This window comes from Balaenoptera acutorostrata, chromosome 21 (genome assembly GCF_949987535.1).
Source record: "Balaenoptera acutorostrata chromosome 21, mBalAcu1.1, whole genome shotgun sequence".
NCBI lineage: Eukaryota > Metazoa > Chordata > Mammalia > Artiodactyla > Balaenopteridae > Balaenoptera > Balaenoptera acutorostrata.
This window is the reverse complement of record NC_080084.1, coordinates 6,916,657-6,938,543: the sequence shown is the minus strand read 5'-3', so window position 1 is coordinate 6,938,543 and position 21,887 is coordinate 6,916,657. Positions and strand designations below refer to the sequence as shown.

Here is a 21,887-nt window from a genome sequence, read left to right as displayed (position 1 = left end):
TTCCACAATAAGTAAACTCTTTCTCATTTCTGAAGTACTATACTGTGAAATATGCATCTCAGTAATAACTAGAGGTTACTCAATGTCTGCTGTGAGCAGCAGGAAAAGAGAAGGGCCTTACACAGTATCTAAAGCAATGACAAGAAGAAACTAGGGTCCATGGGCAGAGACAGACAGGCTCAGACAGGCTCCAATCCCTATGATATTCTGAGGTGATCACATTGTAAGGGCTCGAGCATGAGAAAGCAGCCACTAACCAGCTACCCTGTCTCAAGTATTTGGAGAAAGTCAATGCAAATACATACCTATGTATTATTCTTTTCTGATAATTCTTTCAATGTATCCCTTCTGGCTTTGTGCAAAGCGATTCTTTGTTTTGTACCTGAAAAATGAGTGGCACATGTAAATGGATGAAACGTGTCAGAGCAGACATCCAAGGAGCTCTTCAGCTAACGAACGAGGAGCTCCGAGTTCTGGGAAAGAATCGTAAAAGTAGTGTAGAATCACAGTATCTTAGAGCAGCCTTTACATCAACTACCCTCTATCATATCACCAATCAGTGGTCATCAGCCTATACATGAACTTTGCAGTGACAGAAAGCCCAGCACTCTCTGGACAGATCTAGGCATTTCTAGTTGCTACAGCAGTCTATATCAAATTCAGAATCTGACTCCCTGTCACGCATCAGTCCCAGTCTGCCTTCTGGAATGGTACACCCCATGACACACCTCATCTCTTTTCCATCTGGCACATTTCCCAAACACATGAGGACAGTTTTGTTCTTCCTAAAGTTCTCTTCTCCCACGTCATCCTCCTAAATCACTCCTTCCTGTGTTTATGACTTTCAGGAGCCCCCGAGGTTTTCTCATCCCAAGGACATGACAAGCAATGGCATCAGTGTGGCTGCTACAGATTCTGGGAAAGGGGCAGGGCCACACGAGAGTCTGGCCAATGTGACTGACTGACTACCTGAAGTGAGAGCACATGTGACGACCTCAGCCCCTCTTCAGTCCTCAGCCTCTATCCAAGGTTCCTCCATAGCACACTATTTTTTTTTTTTCAGCAGGTGAAACAATTTTATTTCACAGTTGTCTTTAAAACCACAAAGACACTATGTTCTTCATATAAAAACGTTAGTTCAGATAACTATACTTTCTAGAAAATGATTATAGAGACGCTCTTAAAGAAAATGCACCCCGTTATATGGTTTTGGTGAAGTTGCTTGGAAAAAACTCACATCTGGACTGATTCCTAAAACACACCATTCCACCATTCTGCATCTTTTGGTTCAAAGTATAGGTTATTGTCATCAGTACGTGTTCCTGCATTCTTACATGTATGATAATACATATATAGACTGGTGTATCATTTAATGTTCCATTGGTTCATCAGCCTTTTCTGCAGGTTCATCAGCAGGTTGAGTAGGCTGCGTCTTTCTCTGTGGTCTTTCTTCAAGACCTTCCAGGAAAGGAGACACATCATCATCATCATAAATCGCAAACTCCAAGTCTTTACCAACAATTCCAATGGAAACATTCTTTGTAGTTAGGTCCTGTTCTGCAGGAAGTGTCTCCCGTAAGGCACTCAGACCATGCTTAACCAGTTCATTCAAATTGCACTCCATAAACTCTGACATATGTCTCTCCAAGTAAGTACGAGCTGACTGAGAACGGGCTCCAATGGACATAGCTCTGCAGTCAAAATAGTTAGCAGATGGACAAGTTTGGAAAATGTGAGGGCCCATATCATCATAACCAGCAATAAGCAGCCCAACACCATATGGTCTCCGGCCATATCGTTGCATTGGTATCTGAGTTTTGCTTCCAATTAGAGATACAAGACGAGACACAGGAAGAGGTCTGTCAAATACAAATCTGGAATCCAAACACTCCTGGCGCATAAAATTACATAACAATCTAGCATCAGCAGTAAGTCCCGCAATTGAGATACCAATATGGTTATCAACATGGAGAATTTTTTTCTGATGAGCTGCAAGTTCTGACTGTGCTCTCTTCAACGCAACCAACACTGCATGGGTTTTCGATTTCAGACCAACTGTGGCTGAACCTTGTTTGACAGCTTCCATTGCATATTCAATTTGATGAATCCTGCCCTGAGGGCTCCAAACAGTGACATCATTGTCATACTGGTTGCGAAACATGGTTCCGGCGCGAGGCTGGCTTCGGCCTCCTGAAAACCCGCGGACCGAGCAGCGCTGCCCCATAGCACACTATTGACATTATGGGCCAGATACTTCTTTCGGGGTGGTGGGGAGGGCTGTCCTGTGCCTTGTACGATATGTAGTAGCATCCTGGCCTCTACCCCCTAGATGCCTGCAGCACCCCCCCCCACCCCCCGGATGTGACAAAGAAAAATGTCTCCAGCCATTGTCAAACGTCCTGGGGGAAGGGTGAGGGCAAAATCACCCTCACTCAAGAGCCACTGCTCTATCCAATGACTCTGTTCACCCATGAGTACTCAAAACTCTCTCCTCTGCTGGCTTAACAGGTAACTCTCCAGAAAGTCTATCGTGTATCAAAACGCTATTTGAAATTTAATAGTATTTATCTCCATAACGGTATCTGATGAAAGTAAAACTCTTTCTCCAGATGTTAAGAACCTCCTAGGTGGTTAATCCACGTTTACCTTATCTCCTACCCCAGGCACTGGAAATTACAGAAATGATCTGACACCCATTTTCGGAATCCGTTCAAGAAGTACCAGTAGTGTAAGGCTTTTTGGCAACCTGAACAACTGAATTCAAGTAAAATATCCTGCCTGACCATGGCTTTGTGAGACAAGCCACAAACCTGTAGCAGGACCCTCCTCGCTGCTGTTTACGGAATTGAGGTATCTGACTGGAAAGCCGGTGGAGGTGAACTAGCCAAGAAAGCAGTGGGTTCAGGATGAGCAGTTGGAAAGGGTGACAAGGGAGGGGAGAATGAACCTCAGCTGAAAAGAAAGGGGAAAAGTCAAGAGATGAGTTCTCTTGACTGAAGAGAAGATACGCTGAAGGCCATCAGCTTGCCCTTGGGGCCCTCAGCTCTCTGGGGAGCTCTAAGGGAAGGGTGAGCCTGGATCTACGACTCCGGACTCCTGGTCTCGGCCCCCAGGCCTGACCATTCACTCAGACTCTCAATAAATACTTGTATTAAAAGACCTTACACGGGGACCACATCTGGGAAAACATCGCCGCATCCTCATAAGTTACAGGGGGAGACCCGAACTGGCCAAGCCATGAGGGCGACAAAAAAGAGCATTGCAGGGATCGGACATCGGATCGCCAGAAGCCCTCTGCCCTCCTGTTTCATAATGCCAGGGCCCCATCGCCGCGTATCGCCGGTCCCCGGTCCTGCCTCCACCGCGCACCCTTCCCCAAGGTTGGCCGGGGCCTGGAGTCACCATCCCCTGTTCGGACCTACAGACCTCGCCGCTGCTGAGCTCTACAGATTCCGCTCCTTCCACACAGTTCGCCAATTCCGCGGGCCTTACTGAGCTGCGCCAGCCACCGTCCGCGAGGCCTTGGCGCGCCCGTGACGTCACTGTCGTGCGCCTCTCCCGCAGCAAGGGGCATATGGCTCTAGCACGGCGCCTGCAGCTGTTGTTGCTCGCGGCTCGGTTGCTTCTGGCGCCTCGCCGGGACGTGACGGTCCGCGGTCCCAACGAGCCCCTGCCCGTGGTGCACATCCCGCGGGCTCTACAGCGGCGGCAGGAAGAGCGGCAGAGCAGGCAGCGGAGCCTCCCGCGGCCGGTGCTGGTGCGACCTGGGCCGCTGCTGATCTCAGCGCGGCGACCGGAGTTGAACCAGCCGGCACGCCTCATGCTGAGCCCTTGGGAGCCCGCGCCACTCGCTTCGCGCGGCTGGAGGAATCGGTGCGCCCACGGGGACCATTTCTCCATCGAGCGCGCGCAACATGAGGCTCCGGCGCTGCGGAACCTCTCGCCCAAGGGCAGCTTCACCAATCTGGGTCTGGAGCTCCGCGTTCTGAGCGCACTACAAGAGGCTGCTCCCGAAGTTGTTCGGCCCACAACCGTGCAGTCGAGTACCATTCCCCCACTCCTTCGTGGCCGCCACATCCTCTGCGCCGCAGAAACCGGCAGTGGCAAAACTCTCGGCTACATGCTACCTCTCCTTCAACGGCTCTTGGGCCAGCCAAGCCTGGACCCCTGTCGTATCCCTGCTCCTCGAGGCCTGGTTCTTGTGCCTTCTCGAGAATTAGCCGAACAGGTGCGGGCCGTGGCCCAGCCCTTGGCCAGCTCCTTGGGCCTCCAGGTGCGGGAGTTAGGGGGAGGCCATGGCATGAGTAGGATTAGGCTGCAACTGTCCAAACAACCTCCAGCAGATATACTAGTGGCCACTCCGGGGGCTCTGTGGAAGGCCCTGAAAACTCAACTCATCAGCCTGGAGCAGCTGGCCTTCTTGGTGTTGGATGAGGCAGACACGCTGTTGGATGAAAGCTTCCTGGAACTGGTGGATTACATCTTGGAGGGGAGCCATATAGCAGAAGGCCCAGCTGACTTAAAAGACCCCTTCAATCCCAAAGCTCAGTTAGTGCTGGTGGGGGCCACATTTCCCGAAGGTGTAGGCCAGCTGCTGAGTAAAGTTGCCAGCTTAGACTCTCTAACTACCGTTACCAGTGACAAGCTCCACTGCATCATGCCTCATGTCAGACAGACATTCATGAGGCTGAAGGGAACAGAGAAGGTGACTGGCTTGGTGCAGATCCTCAAGCAGCATGACAGAGCATATAGGACTGGCCCCGCAGGAACTGTTCTGGTGTTCTGTAATTGCTCCAGCACTGTGAACTGGCTGGGGTATATTCTGGATGACCACAAAATCCAACACTTAAGACTGCAGGGACAGATGCCAGCCTCAATGAGAGCAGGCATCTTCCAGTTCTTCCAGAAGGGCTCCCGAGACATACTTCTCTGCACAGACATCGCCTCTCGGGGCCTGGACAGCACCCAGGTGGAGCTAGTCATCAATTATGATTTCCCTCTCACCCTGCAAGACTACATCCACAGAGCAGGGAGCGTGGGCTGGGTGTGGAGCGAGGTGCCAGGCACCGTCGTCAGCTTTGTGACCCATCCCTGGGACGTGAGCCTGGTTCAGAAGATTGAGCTGGCAGCTCGCCGGAGGAGAAGCCTTCCAGGACTAGGGTCCTCCTCAGTGAGGGAGCCTTTGCACCAGCAAACCTTATTGCAGCAGGCTTATATATGATGCCACAACAGGGACCTTTCCCTCTGTGCTGGATGGGTGAGCACACTTGTCAGTAGGGTGCTCTGGGCTGCCTAGTCACCTTCTGAAGGCCCGGGCTGCGGTCTGGCTTCAAAAGGTAAGCTGCTGGCCAACACTGGAGGGTAAACTACTGAGCATGGCTCTCTGTAGTCTTTCAAATGAAGAATAAAGTCGATCTTGGCTCTGTATTATGTCATGGTTTCTAACAACAAGCGATGTTTCTATGGGTGTCCCTTAATAACAGTTTGCACTGGGGCAGAATTCACTACACTGAGAAGATTCACACTCCAAACTACCACACTTAGGACAAAGGCTCTTTCAATTCATGTTTTAGTTTAAATTTTATTTCCTGCCCCCAAACATCCATTAAGCGCCCAGGAGAAGGAAAAGGGGATGTGACTAGCAATAGAGAGAAATGTTCTTCACAACAATGGCCATGGCAAGCTTAGGCACTTTTGGTGAAATCTCTCTGGGAAGTACTGGCAGAGGAATAAAAGGCAAACTGACACAGAAGTATTGCTTGGTGTGCATTTCCAGGCTCTGCCTTCTTTCTCATCTCTTGGCAGGCGGAGGAAGAGGAGAAAAGGTTAAACTTTTTGATAAACCGGCAGAATGAGCTTATCACATCCTTTCACTATCTCTGCATAGGTTCTAGTCTCTGCAGCATTATATAAGCTTTGCCCAAAGTAATGAACAGTTGAAAGTCAAATGTAATACTTCACCAAACAACTTAAAAATGCTTGCGCACCGGAAAGGATTAAGTTGCAGAGAACACAAATGGACCCAGAGCAACCTTTGCCAAAAGAGAATATTGTGCTAAATGTACAGCCATAGCTCTTTTCCATATGAAGAAACAGTCAGAAAGATAAAAGAACTTGGTCAAAATCACACAAGTAAGTAGGACAGAATCTGGTCTGTCTGTCTGTCCCAAGGGTTGTGTTCTTTAACCACCAGGCTAGCTTTTCTCAAATCTGATTCATGGATAGAATAACTCTACCCCTCTGTTTGCCTTGAATATTCCCTGTTTATACGTATGCCTGCTGCAGTTTTTCACATTGCCCACTTTGACTCCCAAAAGCAACCAAGAATACACAATAATTTGGTCACTCTATCCATGGACCACTGTGGTGGGACTGCCCAGGAAGCTTATTAAAAGTGCAGCTTCCAGAGCCCTACTCCAGATCTAGATAAGTTTTCTGAGGGTTGGCTCAAGAATCCAGGTACAAGTCTTTTGAAGTGGTTCTGTGGAACCCCCCAGGTGAGTCTCTCGCTCTCTTAAGTTAATAAACCATTTCTTCTGCCTCCCGCAGATGCCCAGCCAGGTCCTGTTAAGGTAGGAGTCCCCGCACCACATCAGAGGGATGCTCCCAGCCAAGTCATCTCTGGAGCCCTGGAGAATCTGGATGGTCTCGTGCTGGCCCACCTGCCATGACAAACCTCCTCCAGAGCATTCCCCATCACATTTTACCTTCTACCACTCCCAAAGGCAGTCTGCTCCAATGAGGCCTGACTTTGTCTGTCCTAACGTGCACCCGCTCATTCAAGCAGTTTAGGAATGCGAGGTGCTGTGGTTCTCAACCAGGGTGGCCCAACCTCTAAAATAGTAGTCCAAGCAGTGTCTACCTCCTGGACACATCCCCTCTGCAACAGCCCCAGGGAACGAATGTCCCATCCTTGCTTTTTCAAGGTCGGCAACAGGGAGTCCCCTCCTAAAGAAGGTTCTCTCGCATTGCCACACTCTCAAAGGCTGCCCCCGGTGTGCTTCCTTCCTGTGGGCCTGATCAGGCTAAGGGCAGAGTTGTCTCTTTCCTTCTCTGAGTCGGACCAAATCGTCTTAGTAACACCTCTTCACAGTGGTGACCGTGCGTTTCACGGGGGCTGCTGCTGAGCCTTTATCTCATCCTTTCATGGTGGAGAGAGGGAGGATTATAATGATTTTTTACTTCTAGGGGAGAGGGGAGTGTAATGATTATGTTGTCATTTTGTATTATGTCCTTTGGTCATGAACTTGTTTTGAATTTCATAATAAAATGGCCCACCATTCCCACTTTGTGAGGTCATTCAGCACCCTCATTTTGCACCTTTAACATCTCTCTCAGTATCACTTGGAAATGTTTGAAATGGCATGAGCTTGTCCTCACATTCCTATCAGCTGTAAATCCGGAGCCCCAACATGAACCTAACCATTGAGCAGAACACCTCTCCACTACCTGTGTAACACTGGGTAGGCCCCTTCACCTCTTGCTTTTCTTCAGTCCTCAGTTGTGAAAATGTGAGGGTTCTATGAATTTATATTTGGGGCAGGACAAGGACGAGGAGAGTGTGTCTTTGCTTTTATTCTTCCAAACTGGAATGTCTTCCCTCTCTTCCCCATGGGTCCAAATCTCACTTGTCCTTCAGGCCCACTGCCAAGGAGCCTTCCCTGATTCCCCAGTCCACACAAATCTCTGCCTCTTAGGGTCAGTGCCATACAACCTAGCTGTCTCTTACGTTCATCTTGCCTCTCAAGCCAATCTCAGAATGTGGGTCTCTCTTGCCCTCCTGGGGCCCCTGGGGCTGTGCCAGCCCACCGGCACGCCCCACGTGGGGTGTCTGCTAGACCAGGGCATGGGTGGGGAGGCCCAGGTGGGAGGGGCCAGGCAGAGTACCTCTGCCCTCCCCCTGCTCTCCTCCACAAAACTGCCCCTCCTCCTGAAGCCTGACCCCCAAGTCACAGGTTCCTTATTATGACCTCACTGGGTAGTGATGACCTCACCGGCCTTCTCACAGTTGCCATGGCAGCGTAACTGCCAACGTGCTGCCCTCAGAGAAACTTCCCTGACAGTTCTCCACCAGAAGTTCTCCAACCTCTTTGGTTGTCTGAGGGAGAATGTGTGACCGGATCCTCTATCTTTACTCGAACCTGTGCTCTGTTCCGTGGGTGGGCAGTGCGGCAGGTACAGTGAGACCGGGCATCTCTACAGGAGCCATGGTGTACACACCACCTCACCTGGCTGCCTCATGTTCCTGTGGGGCTTGCCCACTACGGATACCTGAGCGCGTTCCCAGCTGTAAGTAATACCAGTGACCTGGGACACCTTCAGGGACCCACAGTGCTGACTGCTGAGGACAAGTGAAAGGTCATCCCTGGACAAGTGTGCAGGATGGTCCTGATCTTTATAAATGTAGCTTCCCCTTTGGGCTCCAGGATGCTTCCATTCAGACCCATTCCTGATTGGCCTCTTAGCAAAAGACAAGTGCATTTTTGTTGGCAAATGGTAACTGGAGCAGTTTGAGGAAGAGGGCCATTCTTGAAACACACCTTCAAACCCAGGCACCTCTGTGCTGCCATGTAGACATCTACATCGGTGCCCTCAGACACATCCCATCCTGAGCTGCTGAGTACTAGGGGAGAGGGTGATGCCATATTGATGGGAAGACCGGAAGAACCAAGAGGGCTGTTGAAGTGCTAATGAGACTGGAGGGCTGAGGAGATGGGGTCCCAGGAGGCTGGGTTGATATGAGCCTAGACTTGGTACCCAGAATGCGGTTCTCAGTCTCCTGATCACTCTGCCTCAGTATTTGGCCTTGTTCTAATCTACATAAAAGTATCAGAGAGCTAGAGTTCAGTGTAGTCGAAACAGGCAGTATAAATGGGGCCCAAGAGGGGTTGCCAAGGTGGGAGGGGTTCTTAACCAATTTGTATTAGATTATTTCTTTCCGAAACTTGAAAGACATTTCCATTAAAGCCTCAGAAGTGACAGACTGCAAGAAATGTTTTCTCTGTTGTGGAAGGGAGAGATGGGGAGGCTCATGATTGCAATGACTTTCGGGTTCTACTGTTTTCCCTGGAAACGGTGAAGAGACTTCCTCATGTGCTGCAGCCGTAGGCTCTAGGAATTGCTTTTGCAGCCAGTGTCCCTTCTCTAGGGACTCATAGAGGTGATGGGCCAAGGCTGTGTTTTGGATGTCAAGTAGATTAAAGGTCTTCAGCCAGACACTGGGAGAGACATGAGAGAGGGAAATTCTGGCAGGAGGCTGTGTACAGCAGAAGTGACTGATCAGTTCTAATTTTCTTTGCAGCAGCAGTGGCTCCCGTTTCTCCCCCTACCCCTGGCCACTACCATGTCCTCTACCGAGGGTGTGGAGAAACGCAGTTGGGCTGGCATGGGGAGACATACTGCCTGGTTGGTGGCTACCGGGCCTACGGGGATGTTCCTTTGGCCACGCCAGCAAAGGTGGAAGCAGAGAAGCCAGTCCCCAGACGTGCTCCCAAGAGAAAGCACTCTGCGGAAAAGTCGCACAAAGATCTGGGTTGCCCCAGACCCAAAATCCGGCGATTGGAGCATTCAAGCCATTTCGGACTAGAAGGTGCTTTGATTCTCAAGCAGGGTGGCCCAACCTCTGGGCGCATCCCCTCTGTAACAGCCCCAGTAAACGAATGTCCCATCCTTGCTTTCTCAAGGTCGGCAACAGGGAGTCCCCTCCTAAAGAAGGTTCTCTCGCATTGCCACACGCTCAAAGGCTGCCCCCAGTGTGCTTCCTTCCTGTGGGCCTGATCAGGCTAAGGGCAGAGTTGTCTCTTTCCTTCTCTGAGTCGGACCAAATCGCCTTAGTAACACCTCTTCACAGTGGTGACCGTGTGTTTCACGGGGGCTGCTGCTGAGCCTTTATCTCATCCTTTCATGGTGGAGAGAGAGAGGATTATAATGATTTTTACTTCTAGGGGAGAGGGTAGTGCCATATTGATGGGAAGACCGGAAGAACCAAGAGGGGTGTTGAAGTGCTAATGAGACTGGAGGGCTGAGGAGATGGGGTCCCAGGAGGCTGGGTTGATGTGAGCCTAGACTTGGTACCCAGAACGCGGTTCTCAGTCTCCTGATCACTCTGCCTCAGTATTTGGCCTTGTTCTAATCTACATAAAAGTATCAGAGGGCTAGAGTTCAGTGTGGTTGAAACAGGCAGTATAAATGGGGCCCAAGAGGGGTTGCCAAGGTGGGAGGGGTCCTTAACCAATTTTTATTAGATTAGTTTTTGCCAAAACTTGAAAGACATTTCCATTAAAGCCTCAGAAGTGAGAGGCTGCAAGAAATGTTTTCTCTGTTGTGGAAGGGAGAGATGGAGAGGCTCATGATTGCAATGACTTTCGGGTTCTACTGTTTTCCCTGGAAACGGTGAAGAGACTTCCTCATGTGCTGCAGCCATAGGCTCTAGGAATTGCTTTTGCAGCCAGTGTCCCTTCTCTAGGGACTCATAGAGGTGATGGGCCAAGGCTGTGTTTTGGATGTCAAGTAGATTAAAGGTCTTCAGCCAGAAACTGGGAGAGACACGAGAGAGGGAAATTCTGGCAGGAGGCTGTGTACAGCAGAAGTGACTGATCAGTTCTGATTTTCTTTGCAGCAGCAGTTCCTTTGGCCACGCCAGCAAAGGTGGAAGCAGAGAAGCCAGTCCCCAGACGCGCTCCCAAGAGAAAGCACTCTGCGGAAAAGTCGCACAAAGATCTGGGTTGCCCCAGACCCAAAATCCGGCGATTGGAGCACGGTGCCAGGAGGTAGACCCCACAGAATCCTGCTGGCTGAGGCACGCTGAAGAGAGAGCAATGGTGTAACTGCCTAAGGCAGCGACTGCCTCTTCCTGCTGTGACCCACCCCGTGCCCCCACTGCCCACTGCCACAGATTACAACTTGCGTCGGTCTGTTTTTCTTTTTTAAAACATTTTTCTTTTTTTTTTTAAATAAAAATATGGAATGCTTCACGAATTTGCGTGTCATCCTTGCGCAGGGGCCATGCTAATGTTCTCTGTGTCGTTCCAATTTTAGTATATGTGCTGCCGAAGCGAGCACCGTCGTTCTGTTTGAGCCTTCCTCAGCCAGGAGCCTCCTTCCACACTAAATGGCCATAAGCAAGGAGCCTCAGAAACTGACGTTTGAAATGAGAGTCGGCCCTGAACATCCCAGGGCTGAAGCTGGCCTGGAGGAAAACGTGACGTTCCTCTGCTCAATCCTCAGGGGCCCCTTTGTCAGCTGAAGACAGAAAAGTCTGCACTCTGCGAGCCGAGGAGGATGCAGGAGCAGAGACAGGGTGCAGAGAAGCCTTTGCAGTCTACCACATGGGCTCCTGCTCTGAGCCATTGTCAGCGGCCACCACCACAAACCAGGGGGGAGCTGGGTTTTTTGAAACTGAAAGCAGCAATCTGTGGCTTCCCAAAGAGCCTCCTGCCTGGGGTCTCAGGAGGAAGGATAGAGAGACCCAGGAAGACCTGCTCCCTGAAGCAAGAACAGGATGGAGAGTCAAGCAGCACACACCCTGCCCCGAGGTTCACATGCTCCTTTATTCCCAGCCCTTTCTGTCCGCAGGGGGGTCACTTACTGCTCAATGTTTTTCTGTAACAGACTTCTAGGGTCGCCAGTGCTCACACTTAGGTCACTACCCCTGTGCTAGGCACTCCTGCTACCCAGGAAAGGTTCCAAAGGTGGAACAGCTCCAGGGGGTGCCAGGGATCAGAGCAAAACCTTGAGAGGCTGGGGATGAAGGAGTTTGGGCACAGTCCCTAAAGCACCTCAGTGGTTGAGCTTCTGTGAGAAGGCGCATCCCCTGTGTGTGTGTGTGTGTGTGTGTGTGTGTGTGTGTGTGTTGGGGGGAGGGGGTCCCCAGAGGAGGCAGCTAGGGGGAGGGCCTGAGGCTGGAAATGGGGAATGGCGTGCGGCCTGTGAGCAAGCACACGCACTTAGCCCTTGAGGTTTCTAAGAAAGCTAGAGCCACAAGGGCCACGAGATAAGGCAAGTGTAGCAGCAGAACCCAGGTGCCAGGTCTTTCCTCAGAACCTATACTTGTCCACGAGGCCAGGCCTTCCATGCTGAGGTAGGAGGGATCCTGGCCAGAAGGTCGGCCAGCAGCCCTGGGAGGAAGGTTGCTGCGATGGGGGCTCTGCTGCCATGGAAATGACTTCATTTCCTTCCACTCAAATAGCCTACTGACTGGGTTCCTGCTCTGTTGAGGAAAAGGGTCGTTGACTCTCCCCAGAAGGGGTTCAGTTCACATCCCAAAAGCCCCTCTCTTCAGGCCCTGGGGAGGTGTAGCAGCTCCTGAGGGCGCTCTTTCCTGAGGCTGGCTGACAGAAGTTGGGGGGGGGCGGTTCCTGAGAGTTCCCGGGTGCTGGTTGAAGTCCCCAGAGAATGGCCATGCAGGTTGGGGAGTCAAGTAGGTGGAGAGAGAAGGTCGGGGGCAGAGGGCCCCTTCCTGAATCCAGAGCTCACAAGGTTACCCCCCCATTTCCAGAAACTCTCTCTTCCCCCACACCAGCCCACAGGGCCCCGTACCGGGACACCGGGAGCCCAGAGCACCTGTGGCCGCAGAGACGCTCGCACGCAGCCCTCGGAGTGGGCGGGGCCGGCTGCAGGCAGATGGGGACGAGGTGCGCTCCCGGGAGGCCTCAGGCTGAAGGTGGCCCTCTGACAGAAGCAGCCCAGCTTGGCCAGGAAGGTGAGAGGCGGGGGAGAGCAACCTAGGGCGCCCCCTCGGAGCAGCGGGAGTGGGAAGAGGCGCAGGGGCGGAGGGAACCCGCGACGGGAGGCGAGTGGGCTCTCAGCAGAGGCCAGCTTAGCCCGCGGGAGCTGCCTCTGCGCAGGGGGCGGGAGGGCAGTGCCGCCCCGGGGCTGCCGGGCTTCGCGGATCGCGGCTCTCCGCACACGGCTCGCAGGGCCCTGTGACTCTGTATCCCCTCGCGAGGCCGCGCCGCTGGGTGGCCTGTGTCGACGGGCACAACCCCATCGCCCGCCCCTCTCAGACCCGCCTCTGCCCCCCTGCCTGGCCCTGCGCAGCTTGCGGCCCGGGGGCCTCGAAGGTCCCCGCGCACTCAGCCAGCGGCGTCTGCTGCGTCTGCTGCTGCTGCTGTGTCTGCTGCTGCGGCCGGGAACCCGCGTCCAGACCACGCCGGGCACCTCCAGCACTCCAAGTCCGCGGGAGCGCACGCGGGCCCTGAGGCGGGACTTCCCGCTTGTGGACGGGGGGCTGCAGTGTGTGCGGGTTGGTGGGGGCCGGTGGGGGCCTAGCCTGGCCCTGGGCAGGGGAGGAGGTCCGGAGCATGCAGAGCTAGTGGGGAGGCTCCCTCACACCACCCCTGGATGTCCTCTCCATCACCTATGGATGCCCTTCCTCTGTCATCCCCTCCCTGGTGGGAAGCCCTCAGCCCAGGCCTCAGCTGCTCCTAGTATAGTCTGTGTGACAGTGGGAGGTGGGGGACCCCCCGGGTGGCCCAGGCCAGGCAATGTGTCCTGCCTGATCCCAAGACCTAAGGAGCCCACCCATTTGCCTTGACCTCCCTCCAGCCACAACGACATGCCCCTGGTCCTGAGGCAGTTTTACCACAATGGGCTCCAGGATGTTAATCTGTGCAATTTCAGCCATGGCCAGACCAGCTTGGACAGGCTGAAAGACGGTCTCGTGGGTGCCCAGGTACCAAAGGGACACACAAGCTGCCACCATGGCTGCTGGGGAATGTGGGGCAGTTTGGGGGCCTCAGAGACCACAGCTTAGTCACATTGGAACTAAGTTACCATAGTGACCTAGAAAGTGCCATGCCATGGATGCTGGGGGCTACAGGGGTCACAGTAAGCCAACCTGATGGGCATCCAAGTACCACAGAAACAGCAACGCATTCCATGTGACATCTGGGCACAGTGGGTGCTGTGCCAGCTGAGGAGGCTATGAGAAGCCCAAGCCCTGGCCTTCCCTCAGTTCTGCTCAGCCTACGTCCCACGCCAGACCCACGCACGGGATGCTGTGCGCCTCACCCTGCAGCAAATTGACCTCATCCGCCTCACGTGTGCCTCCTATTCTGAGCTGGAGCTTGTGACCTCAGTTAAAGGTAGACGGGGGACTTCCCTGGGAGTCCAGAGGTTAAGACTCCACGCTTCCACTGCAGGGGGCTCGGGTTTGAGCCCCGGTGGGGGAACTAAGAGCCCTCATGCTGCGCGGCACCGCCAAAAACAAAAATAAAAGGTAAACAGACTGGCGGTGGTAGGTGCTAGGGACTTCAGTAAGCTACCCCTGCCTCTGAAAATGATCATCTGACCTACCTGCCCCCAGCTCTCAACAATACCCGGAAGTTGGCTTGCCTCATTGGTGTGGAGGGCGGCCACTCACTGGACAGTAGCCTCTCCATCTTGCGTACCTTCTGTGCGCTGGGTGTGCGCTACGTGACACTCATCCACACCTGGAACACGCCCTGGTGAGCGCAGTGCAGATGGTAAGGGCCCAGTGAGGCAGGGATCTGCCCAAGATCACGCTGGGGCCCAAAGCAAGTTTACCCCTGGGATCCGGCCCTGAAGCTGGGGTGGGGAGGGGAATGGAGGTTTGCAGAACAAGACTGAATCCCCAGAAGGACCCTCCTACTGCCAGGCACAGCCCAGTTTGGGTCCCTCCTCTCGCACCAGGGAGTTGCAGGTGTAGACGGTTCCACAGAACCTCTTTCTAGGCTCCTGTAGCCAAGTCATGGCCACCAGTCAGACTGCCTCCTGGCCATCCTGCAGGGCACAGAGCTCAGCAAAGGGTATCCACCCCTTCTACAGCAATGTCAGTCGGCTGACCGGCTTGGGCGAGGTAAGGACCCGGTTTCCATACCCTGCCCCCCATGAATGTCCAGCCCCGCCTGTTCCCTACAGATAAATGCACACAAGGTAAATGCAGCCCTGATGCCCTCTCCCCATCCTGTCCCTGCAGAAGGTGGTGGCAGAAATGAACCGCCTGGGCATGATGGTGGACTTGTCCCATGTCTCGATGCCGTGGCATGGCGAGCCCTAGAAGTGTCACAGGCACCTGTCATCTTCTCCCACTCAGCTGCCCGGGGTGTGTGCAAGAACACTCGGAATGTTCCTGATGATATCCTGCAGCTTCTGGTGAGAGACTGCCCTGGCCCTCAAACCTAAAGCAAGAGGTTCAAACCGGGAGCCCTTGAACCTGAGCCTCTTCTCCCTCAATTTCCTCAAACCCCAGGTTAAATATCTTCTGCCCCCAAAACCCACGGTCCACAGCCCCTGAACTCTTGAGCCCTAGGTGGGGGTCTAGGTGGTAAGAAACTCCTCCAAACCCGGAAACCCAGGGCCAAGACACCACCCAGACCAGGGCTGCGGCTCCTCCATTCACACAAACCCAGAGAGGAGACGACTCTGACCTCAACACCTTCCTCACAGGGGCCGAGAGCGGGAACAGGCAGGTGGCGTGCTGGGGGCCAAGCTGACTGTCCACCGGTCCGCCCCTGCAGAAGAAGAACGGTGGCATCGCGATGGTGCCCTTGTCCGTGCAGGCGCTGCAGTGCAACCCGTTAGCCAACGTGCCTACTGTGGCAGGTGAGCCTCACCCTGGGCTCTCTGAAAACTCTGATTTGGAGCTGAAGCTGGGTCCAAACTTGGGGAGGACTTCAGAGGAGCCCCAGTGGTTTGACCCACCTGTTGGCAATAGGTACAGCTCCCAAACCCAATAACGGACGGTACACGCACCTTGGTGTCACGTGGAACTGGAGCCACGGGATCAGAACTGCGGTACTGATGGGTAGCAGGGAGGCTGTCAGACACAGAGCCCGGGTGCTGCCCATCTGTGCCTCTGCAGGGGCTCCTAAAGCGCACTGCCCCTACCTCTGGCCAAGGGACTGGACAGCTCCTTAGGTCTCTGGGGTCTTCATCAGTTGTACTCTTGTTCCTCTCTCATCCTCCACACCCGGGGAAAGGAGCCCCCACAGGTTCTCAAGGAGACTGGGAGGCAGGGTGAATCTTGGGTGGGAAATGGCCCAAACAGGGGGCTCTGGGATCCACTCCAAATCTGAAGTCCAGTCTAGAGCCAGCTGGGATCACTTCACATCAAACCTCAGGGCCCTCTAGTTGGTACTCTCGGTGCCAGGCCACGAAGGAACTGGCCTGATTGGCCTACAGGCTGCAAAAAGGGGAATCAACAGAGGCCAGTCATCACCCCCACCCCTGCCCTGGAAGCCCCACACTGCTGACTTCCCATTCTTCAGATCACTTCGACCACATCAGGGCAGTCACTGGATGCAAGTTCATCGGGATTGGCGGAGATTATGACGGGGCTGGCCGGTGAGTGCTTCCCCGTGGCTTGTCTCGGGCTGGCTGGGCAGCAGTGGGGCTTTCACAGCCACCGTGCCCACCACACTGTGGTCCTCATGGCCTTGACCATAGCCTCAAGTGTGCTGGCCCAACTGGTTATCTCCCCTCTCCCAGGGTCTGCTTCCTGGGCTCTCCTGTTTGGCCCTACTCTAGGTCATCATATTTGTCTAAAACACCACACAGAGCTCATCTGCCCAGCATCTGCGCCCATCCAGTGCCAGCAGACCCACGGCCTCTGAGCAGACTCTTAGCAAGGTCTGGGCTGGGCTGACCATCTTCTCTGCCTGTAGCTGGGTCTGTGCATGCAGGGGGGGTCAACCCAGTTCTTATAAAGCTTTTCTTCTCTTTATAAATGGAGGCAAAAATTGCATTCAGTGAAAGGCATAGATCTTAACAGTACAATTCAATGAGTTTTGACGAATAGTCGAGGCGCTTTTGGGGCCTTCCTCTGAAGGATGAAGAGCAGAAGTGAATCATTTACTCTCTCCAAGTCTCCATTTTCCATATCTGACCAGGGCTGGGGTTCAGTGGACGCTGGACACATAGGGCTTTGGTTCTGACTCAGGACCAGGGAACAGGTCTGAGGCCCAATAGCTGGCTGGCTGGTGGCCACACAGGTTCCCACAGGGGCTGGAGGACGTGTCCATATACCCGGTACTGATAGAGGAGTTGCTGAGGCGTGGCTGGAGTGAGAAAGAGCTCTGGGGTGTGCTTCGAGGAAACGTGCGGCGGGTCTTCAGACAGGTGGAACAGGTATGCTGGGCTGGGCAAAAGAGTAGCTCTGAGCAGGTGGTCTGAGCAGGTGTACGTGGGGCTGCTGTGAGAGGTGCTGCCCGCTGACTACCGCCTCCAGGTACGGGAGGAGAACGAGGGACAGAGTCCCTTGGAGGATGAGTTCCCAGATGAGCAGCTGGGCAGCTCTTGCCGCTCCGTCCTCCCACGTCTGCATCAGAGAGAGGATCTGGCTCCAGACCAGAAACTAACCAGAGCTGCGGTTCGTGGGAATCCCATTTTGTCACCTAAGTGTTCATTCTCAAAATCTTGCCCCCACATGGGCCCAGGCCTCACAGTTATTGCTGCCTTCCCAGTCCTCATTGTTTGGCTCTGGTGATCCAGTTAATCCTGCCAGATGTCACTTTGGCAGCCACAGATACCCCACAAAGTTTCCTTGCATGCGAGCACAAATATTTCCTATGTATTATTCTTTTCTGATAATTCTTTCAATGTATCCCTTCTGGCTTTGTGCAAAGCGATTCTTTGTTTTGTACACGGGGACCACATCTGGGAAAACATCGCCGCACCCTCATAAGTTACAGGGGGAGACCCGAACTGGCCAAGCCATGACAGGAGCTCGCCGCTGCTGAGCTCTACAGATCCCGCTCCTTCCACACAGTTCGCCAGTTCCGCGGCGAGCTCATCTTTCTTGATGTTCTTCCCTTAGGAGACGTGTACAACGCAGCAGGATTCTCAACCCGTTCCCCGTGGTCACTTGTGCTAGACGGAGCTTTGCAGTGTTCTGTGCCGGCCGTGGGCCGCTGCTGGAACACTGTGTGACAACTGCCTGCACAGGACTTCGGGGATAATGAAATGTCTGTCTTTCCAGCCTGACGCTGCTGAAAACCACGCTTCCCAGAGAAGGAGAGAGATCCAGCTGGTCCACACCTGCATACACATTTGTTGACATGTGCAGATGACAGCAGGCTCTAGCAGGACCCACATCAGCCTGAATTCAAGAACTCGGGTGCCAGCCCTTGACAGCAGCTGAAGGGGGGTTTACAAGAGATGCAACCTCGAACCATCTAGGCTGGACCAGAGATGCTGTTGGAAGAAATAGGCCGTTGTGTCACTTTCACGAAGAGTTTGGCCACGAGAAAAGTCCCCCAGAGCCCAGCACTGTGGGAGAGGCCTCACCCACAGAGCAGGCCAAGTGTCCCAGGCAGGGTGCCCCGAGCCCAGCACCCCGCCAACGCAGCAGGAAGGTGCCCCCCCTACGCCCCAGACAACGGGAGCTCTCCCTTCCTGAATAATTGAGCTTCTCATCCAAAAGAGGTTCTCTTCCCACCCAAACATTAGAGCTTCTAAATATTTCAGGATCCCTGGGTTGTAGAGGGTCACTCGCCGTGCCCTTTGGATAAATGAAGCCAACGTCAGCTGCTTCTGGGCTGGCCTTGAACAAAACCATCAAGATGGAAAATCTCTGCTCCTGCCCTTCCTCCCGTCACCCCCCGTCAAGCCTTTCCTGCTGCATGCAATGACCCGGCTCTTTTGCGAGCAGGTGAAGAACACCCACTGTGCGTGCAGTTCTGTGGTCCCTGCAGAGATGAGGTGGGTGCGGGGGACCCTCAACCATGCTGGCCTCTGCTGCCATCCCCAGGGCCCTTGATACGGGCTTCAGCACAGCACAGCCAGCCTCAGGAGGCCTGTGGGACCACTGGGGCCCCGGCGGCGATCCCCTGGATGTTCCTGGGAACGCTCCCACGACTCCAAGGCGAGCCCTGCCAGCACCCAACTCCACCAAGCTGGCACTCCTTACCTTTTCCGGATTCCGTTCGCAGCCCCCTCCTCATACGCATTCTCAAAGCTTCCAAGGGGGGTGACCCCACTTCTCTGCTACAACTCCACCCTGAAGGCAGCCCCCACCTGACAGCACCACCCGCCCCCCCTGCAGGACAGCCCTGAGTAGCTGCCCCTCCACGTGGACTGTCCGTTCCCAGGTCCCACGCCAGCCCGCCGAGCGGTGGAGACTCCAGGAGAGCCGCTGTCCTCTCGCACTGCGCCAGCATCACCACCGCCACTTGCATCCACTCTACACTTTCTTCCTGTGTGCTTCCCCACCCCGGTCCCCTGCGTGGGTCCCCCGCTGCGCGTACACAAGCCTGTGCAGAGACAGAGCACAGCCACCAAGTCTGAGCCTCGCCGCTGACGTCTGTGCTTGGAGAGGCTGGAGGAAGCTGCTCCCCAGTCCGCTTCACCGCAGGGTCCTGGTACCCAGTCTGCCTCCATCAGGGAGGTGATGGGACCCCACGGAAGGATGCCCAGAAGCTCTCCCGGCCTGCGGGGTCTGGGGCTGTTAAGCTCTCTAATGCTGGGTCCTTCGGAGAGAAAGTCTTCAGTCACCTGCCTGGGCACCCCATCCCCTCTGAAGATACAAACTAAACCTCCTCCAGGGTCTTGGCCTGGAGGGAGGAGCCGCCCAGGGTCAAAGCCCATCCCTCTCTCTTCCCACCTCTAGACCTGTGGGAAGGGCTCAGGCTAAACTCCCGGTGCCTCTTCTCTCAAACCCTCAAATGATAAGAGAAGAGGTATGTCTGTCCACCTTGCAGGGTCCTTACTCCGCCTGCCAGTAGGTGACATGGTCCTGGAGGTTCTTCTTAAACTGCCAGTCTCACTGTCTTAGCCTCAGAGTTACACACGCCCAGGAAGGACCCCGGGTACACGGCGTCCCGTTACTCCCAACTCTACTCCTGAGCGTCAGGGTTAGCTGCCAGCAGGGGATAACCCATTTCAGGGATTTCTCATTTCCAGGGGCTCTTGAATGCAGAAAGAGCCCTAAGAGTCAAAGGAATTTAGCTCCAGTGGTGAAGTTACAAGTCATCTGGCAAACACTTACAGCTGGAGGGCCAACTAAGCACCCCCTTAAATCTCACCACACAGACTCTGCTGATCCGGGCTGGCCCGTGTGGTTCTCCTAAGGTTGCTTGTGATATTGATCATCTTGCTGTACCTCCCAGTTAAAGACACAGCCTTAGGAAGATGGCTGGACCCAGACCATCAGGCAATCGTATTTACCCACTGACCTACCCTCTTCCTCCCTCCTTCCTCCCTCACTTTGGGAGCTTTAGCGAAACATATTTAACTTCACACTGTAAAATGAAATCATTAGCCTCTAAATAATGAACCTTGCATGGATGGGAGGGCAGACAGTCTGCACACACACCTGTGCTGGTCGATCTGCCCAGTGAAAGGGAGGAGCAGAGTATTCCCCAAGGGGCTTTCTCGGAGCTTCTGAGGCTGAAATTTGAGGGTTGACGGGGTGTACACGTTTGGAAGTGAGAGAGAGAGACTCCAGCTGCGGGAGAGGAGGGGAGAGACTCTCAGTGGTCTTCCTAGGTAGTGAGCTGTTGGAGCGAGTGGCATTCCTCCCCATCTCGCCCATGAAACAGTAAACACAGCACATGTCTCTGTGTCCTTTTCCTAACAATGAATTATTTTTTAAAATATTTTAACTTTGTGTGTTGTTGTACAGGAGGGTCACTGAGGGATATATTTGAGACTAGGACCCCTAACTCCATGAATAGCAAAGTTAATATCTGATGCAGCCAGGACGTTGCAAAGCCTCTTGGGACCCCAGGTACCCAGGATCGCTGTGCACGGAAGAGCCAGTTGCCCACTCGCTGCTCATCCCCCTGCAGGCTCCCCTGTCAATTGCTTACGTAGCCTCCTGTCTGTATGTTCCCTGTTGCAGCTCACGGTGCTTGACTAACTGAGCCCGAAGCATTCAGAGCCTCTTCTGCTGGTTGCTCAGAGCACTGATCCCAAGAGCTGCACCACCAAAACAGGATTCTAAGGGTCGACAAAATGGGAAATCTGGCAGTTTATCCTCTTTCTAAGGATCCACCGTACTTTTTGTTGGTAAAGCCTCTTAGATAACCTTTAAGAAAGACACCTGGGTTTTTTTCCAAACTCACTAAACTTTTCCCATAATGAAATTTGTATTAATATCCTGCAGACTTGTGCTTCACAAAAACACTCAGGAAGTCTTTTCCAGAATCGTATAGGTCGTGTCTGCAACAGTAGTTCTCGTGCAAATGCAGCAGTGAACTTTGCATAACTGTTTCAAGGATGTTTAATGAAAGCCAAGGGCATGATTCCTAAAATGCAGTTCAGTGAAGATAATTATACAAGGAAATAAACTAATATGGTTCAAGTAATTGGCCTTCTGGTCGACCAGTGAGAGGCATCTGCCTCAGAGTGCCTACAGGGGTGGATGGGGCGGGGGACCTTGGATGGTCACTCCTAAAGGGCACTCCTCTCCCAGACTTTGTCAGTACTAAACAGCCAACAATTCGAGGTTAGACTCTCAGAGGGAAATCAAAAGCACTGTTATCTTGCTTTAATAATTGAGGATAGGATCTATATGCTTTGGAGAGGAGAAAAGCAAATGGCAGAGATGCCATCCAAGTAGGAAACTTGATGAGCTATTCAGTATTCTCCCCTGAATGGAAGTCTCTATCCTCCTCCAGGACTGAGGCAGGGACGGACTTGCCTGAGGTCATATAGTGAGTTGGTAAGAGGAGAAAGTCACATCCAGTTCCCTGACTCTGTTCAGTGATTACTCACCCTACCAACAACCCAAAGACCTCAGCTCTTCTTGAATATTTTGAACTGAGTTGTGGGCTTGTAAGGTACCCAGAAGTTTTTTATGGTTTTGTTTTATTTTTATTAAGTATCTGGAAGTCTGAGACCATGGTTGATGCACAACCAGAGGAAAGGGAAGGAAAAGAGGAAAAAGTAGATGAAGTGTGTCCTCCTGAACTCTGGCTATTTTGTTT

General features: G+C 53.4%; 3 protein-coding genes, 1 non-coding gene and 1 pseudogene across 10 annotated transcripts in view; 2 read left to right on the top strand and 3 right to left on the bottom strand.

Annotated features, from left to right (window-relative positions):
• ASH2L (ASH2 like, histone lysine methyltransferase complex subunit) overlaps positions 1 to 3,536 on the bottom strand; it is a 52,815-nt gene extending 49,279 nt beyond the window's left edge. For 3 of the 4 annotated variants that reach the window (XR_009006475.1, XM_057537096.1, XM_057537098.1), the window contains exons 1-2: positions 3,427 to 3,536; positions 306 to 382 (exon numbers count right to left, since the gene is read on the bottom strand). The gene's annotated coding sequence lies outside the window, so the exon portion shown is untranslated. The remainder of the gene's footprint in view (positions 1 to 305; positions 383 to 3,426) is intronic. The other variant, XM_057537097.1, reaches the window with a different exon arrangement.
• LOC103013996 (proteasome subunit alpha type-1-like) lies at positions 1,039 to 2,248 on the bottom strand. 2 transcript variants are annotated; one of them, XM_028165497.2, is made up of 2 exons: positions 1,818 to 2,248; positions 1,609 to 1,759 (listed from the first exon to the last, which is right to left on the bottom strand). In XM_028165497.2, the coding sequence occupies exons 1-2, from the start codon at positions 2,222 to 2,224 to the stop codon at positions 1,609 to 1,611; spliced, it is 558 nt and encodes a 185-aa protein (XP_028021298.2). In that variant the 5' UTR covers positions 2,225 to 2,248. The 2 variants fall into 2 exon arrangements, with proteins under 2 accessions (XP_028021297.2, XP_028021298.2); XM_028165496.2 differs by having other exon boundaries at positions 1,039 to 2,240.
• On the top strand, positions 2,649 to 10,885 carry LOC130706080 (probable ATP-dependent RNA helicase DDX28). 3 transcript variants are annotated; one of them, XM_057537100.1, is made up of 2 exons: positions 2,649 to 5,336; positions 10,622 to 10,881. In XM_057537100.1, the coding sequence occupies exon 1, from the start codon at positions 3,575 to 3,577 to the stop codon at positions 5,219 to 5,221; it is 1,647 nt and encodes a 548-aa protein (XP_057393083.1). In that variant the 5' UTR covers positions 2,649 to 3,574; the 3' UTR covers positions 5,222 to 5,336; positions 10,622 to 10,881. The 3 variants fall into 3 exon arrangements, 2 of the variants coding, with proteins under 2 accessions (XP_057393083.1, XP_057393084.1); XM_057537101.1 differs by lacking the exon at positions 10,622 to 10,881 and adding an exon at positions 6,550 to 6,599; XR_009006476.1 differs by lacking the exon at positions 2,649 to 5,336 and adding an exon at positions 9,295 to 9,589 and having other exon boundaries at positions 10,622 to 10,885.
• Positions 10,886 to 10,954: 69 nt separating this feature from the next.
• LOC130706183 (U6 spliceosomal RNA) lies at positions 10,955 to 11,061 on the bottom strand. The gene has a single exon (XR_009006567.1). It is a non-coding gene; the product is annotated as a U6 spliceosomal RNA (small nuclear RNA).
• A 1,338-nt stretch (positions 11,062 to 12,399) lies between these two features.
• LOC130706165 (dipeptidase 2-like) lies at positions 12,400 to 17,513 on the top strand (annotated as a pseudogene).
• Positions 17,514 to 21,887: the final 4,374 nt, after the last annotated feature.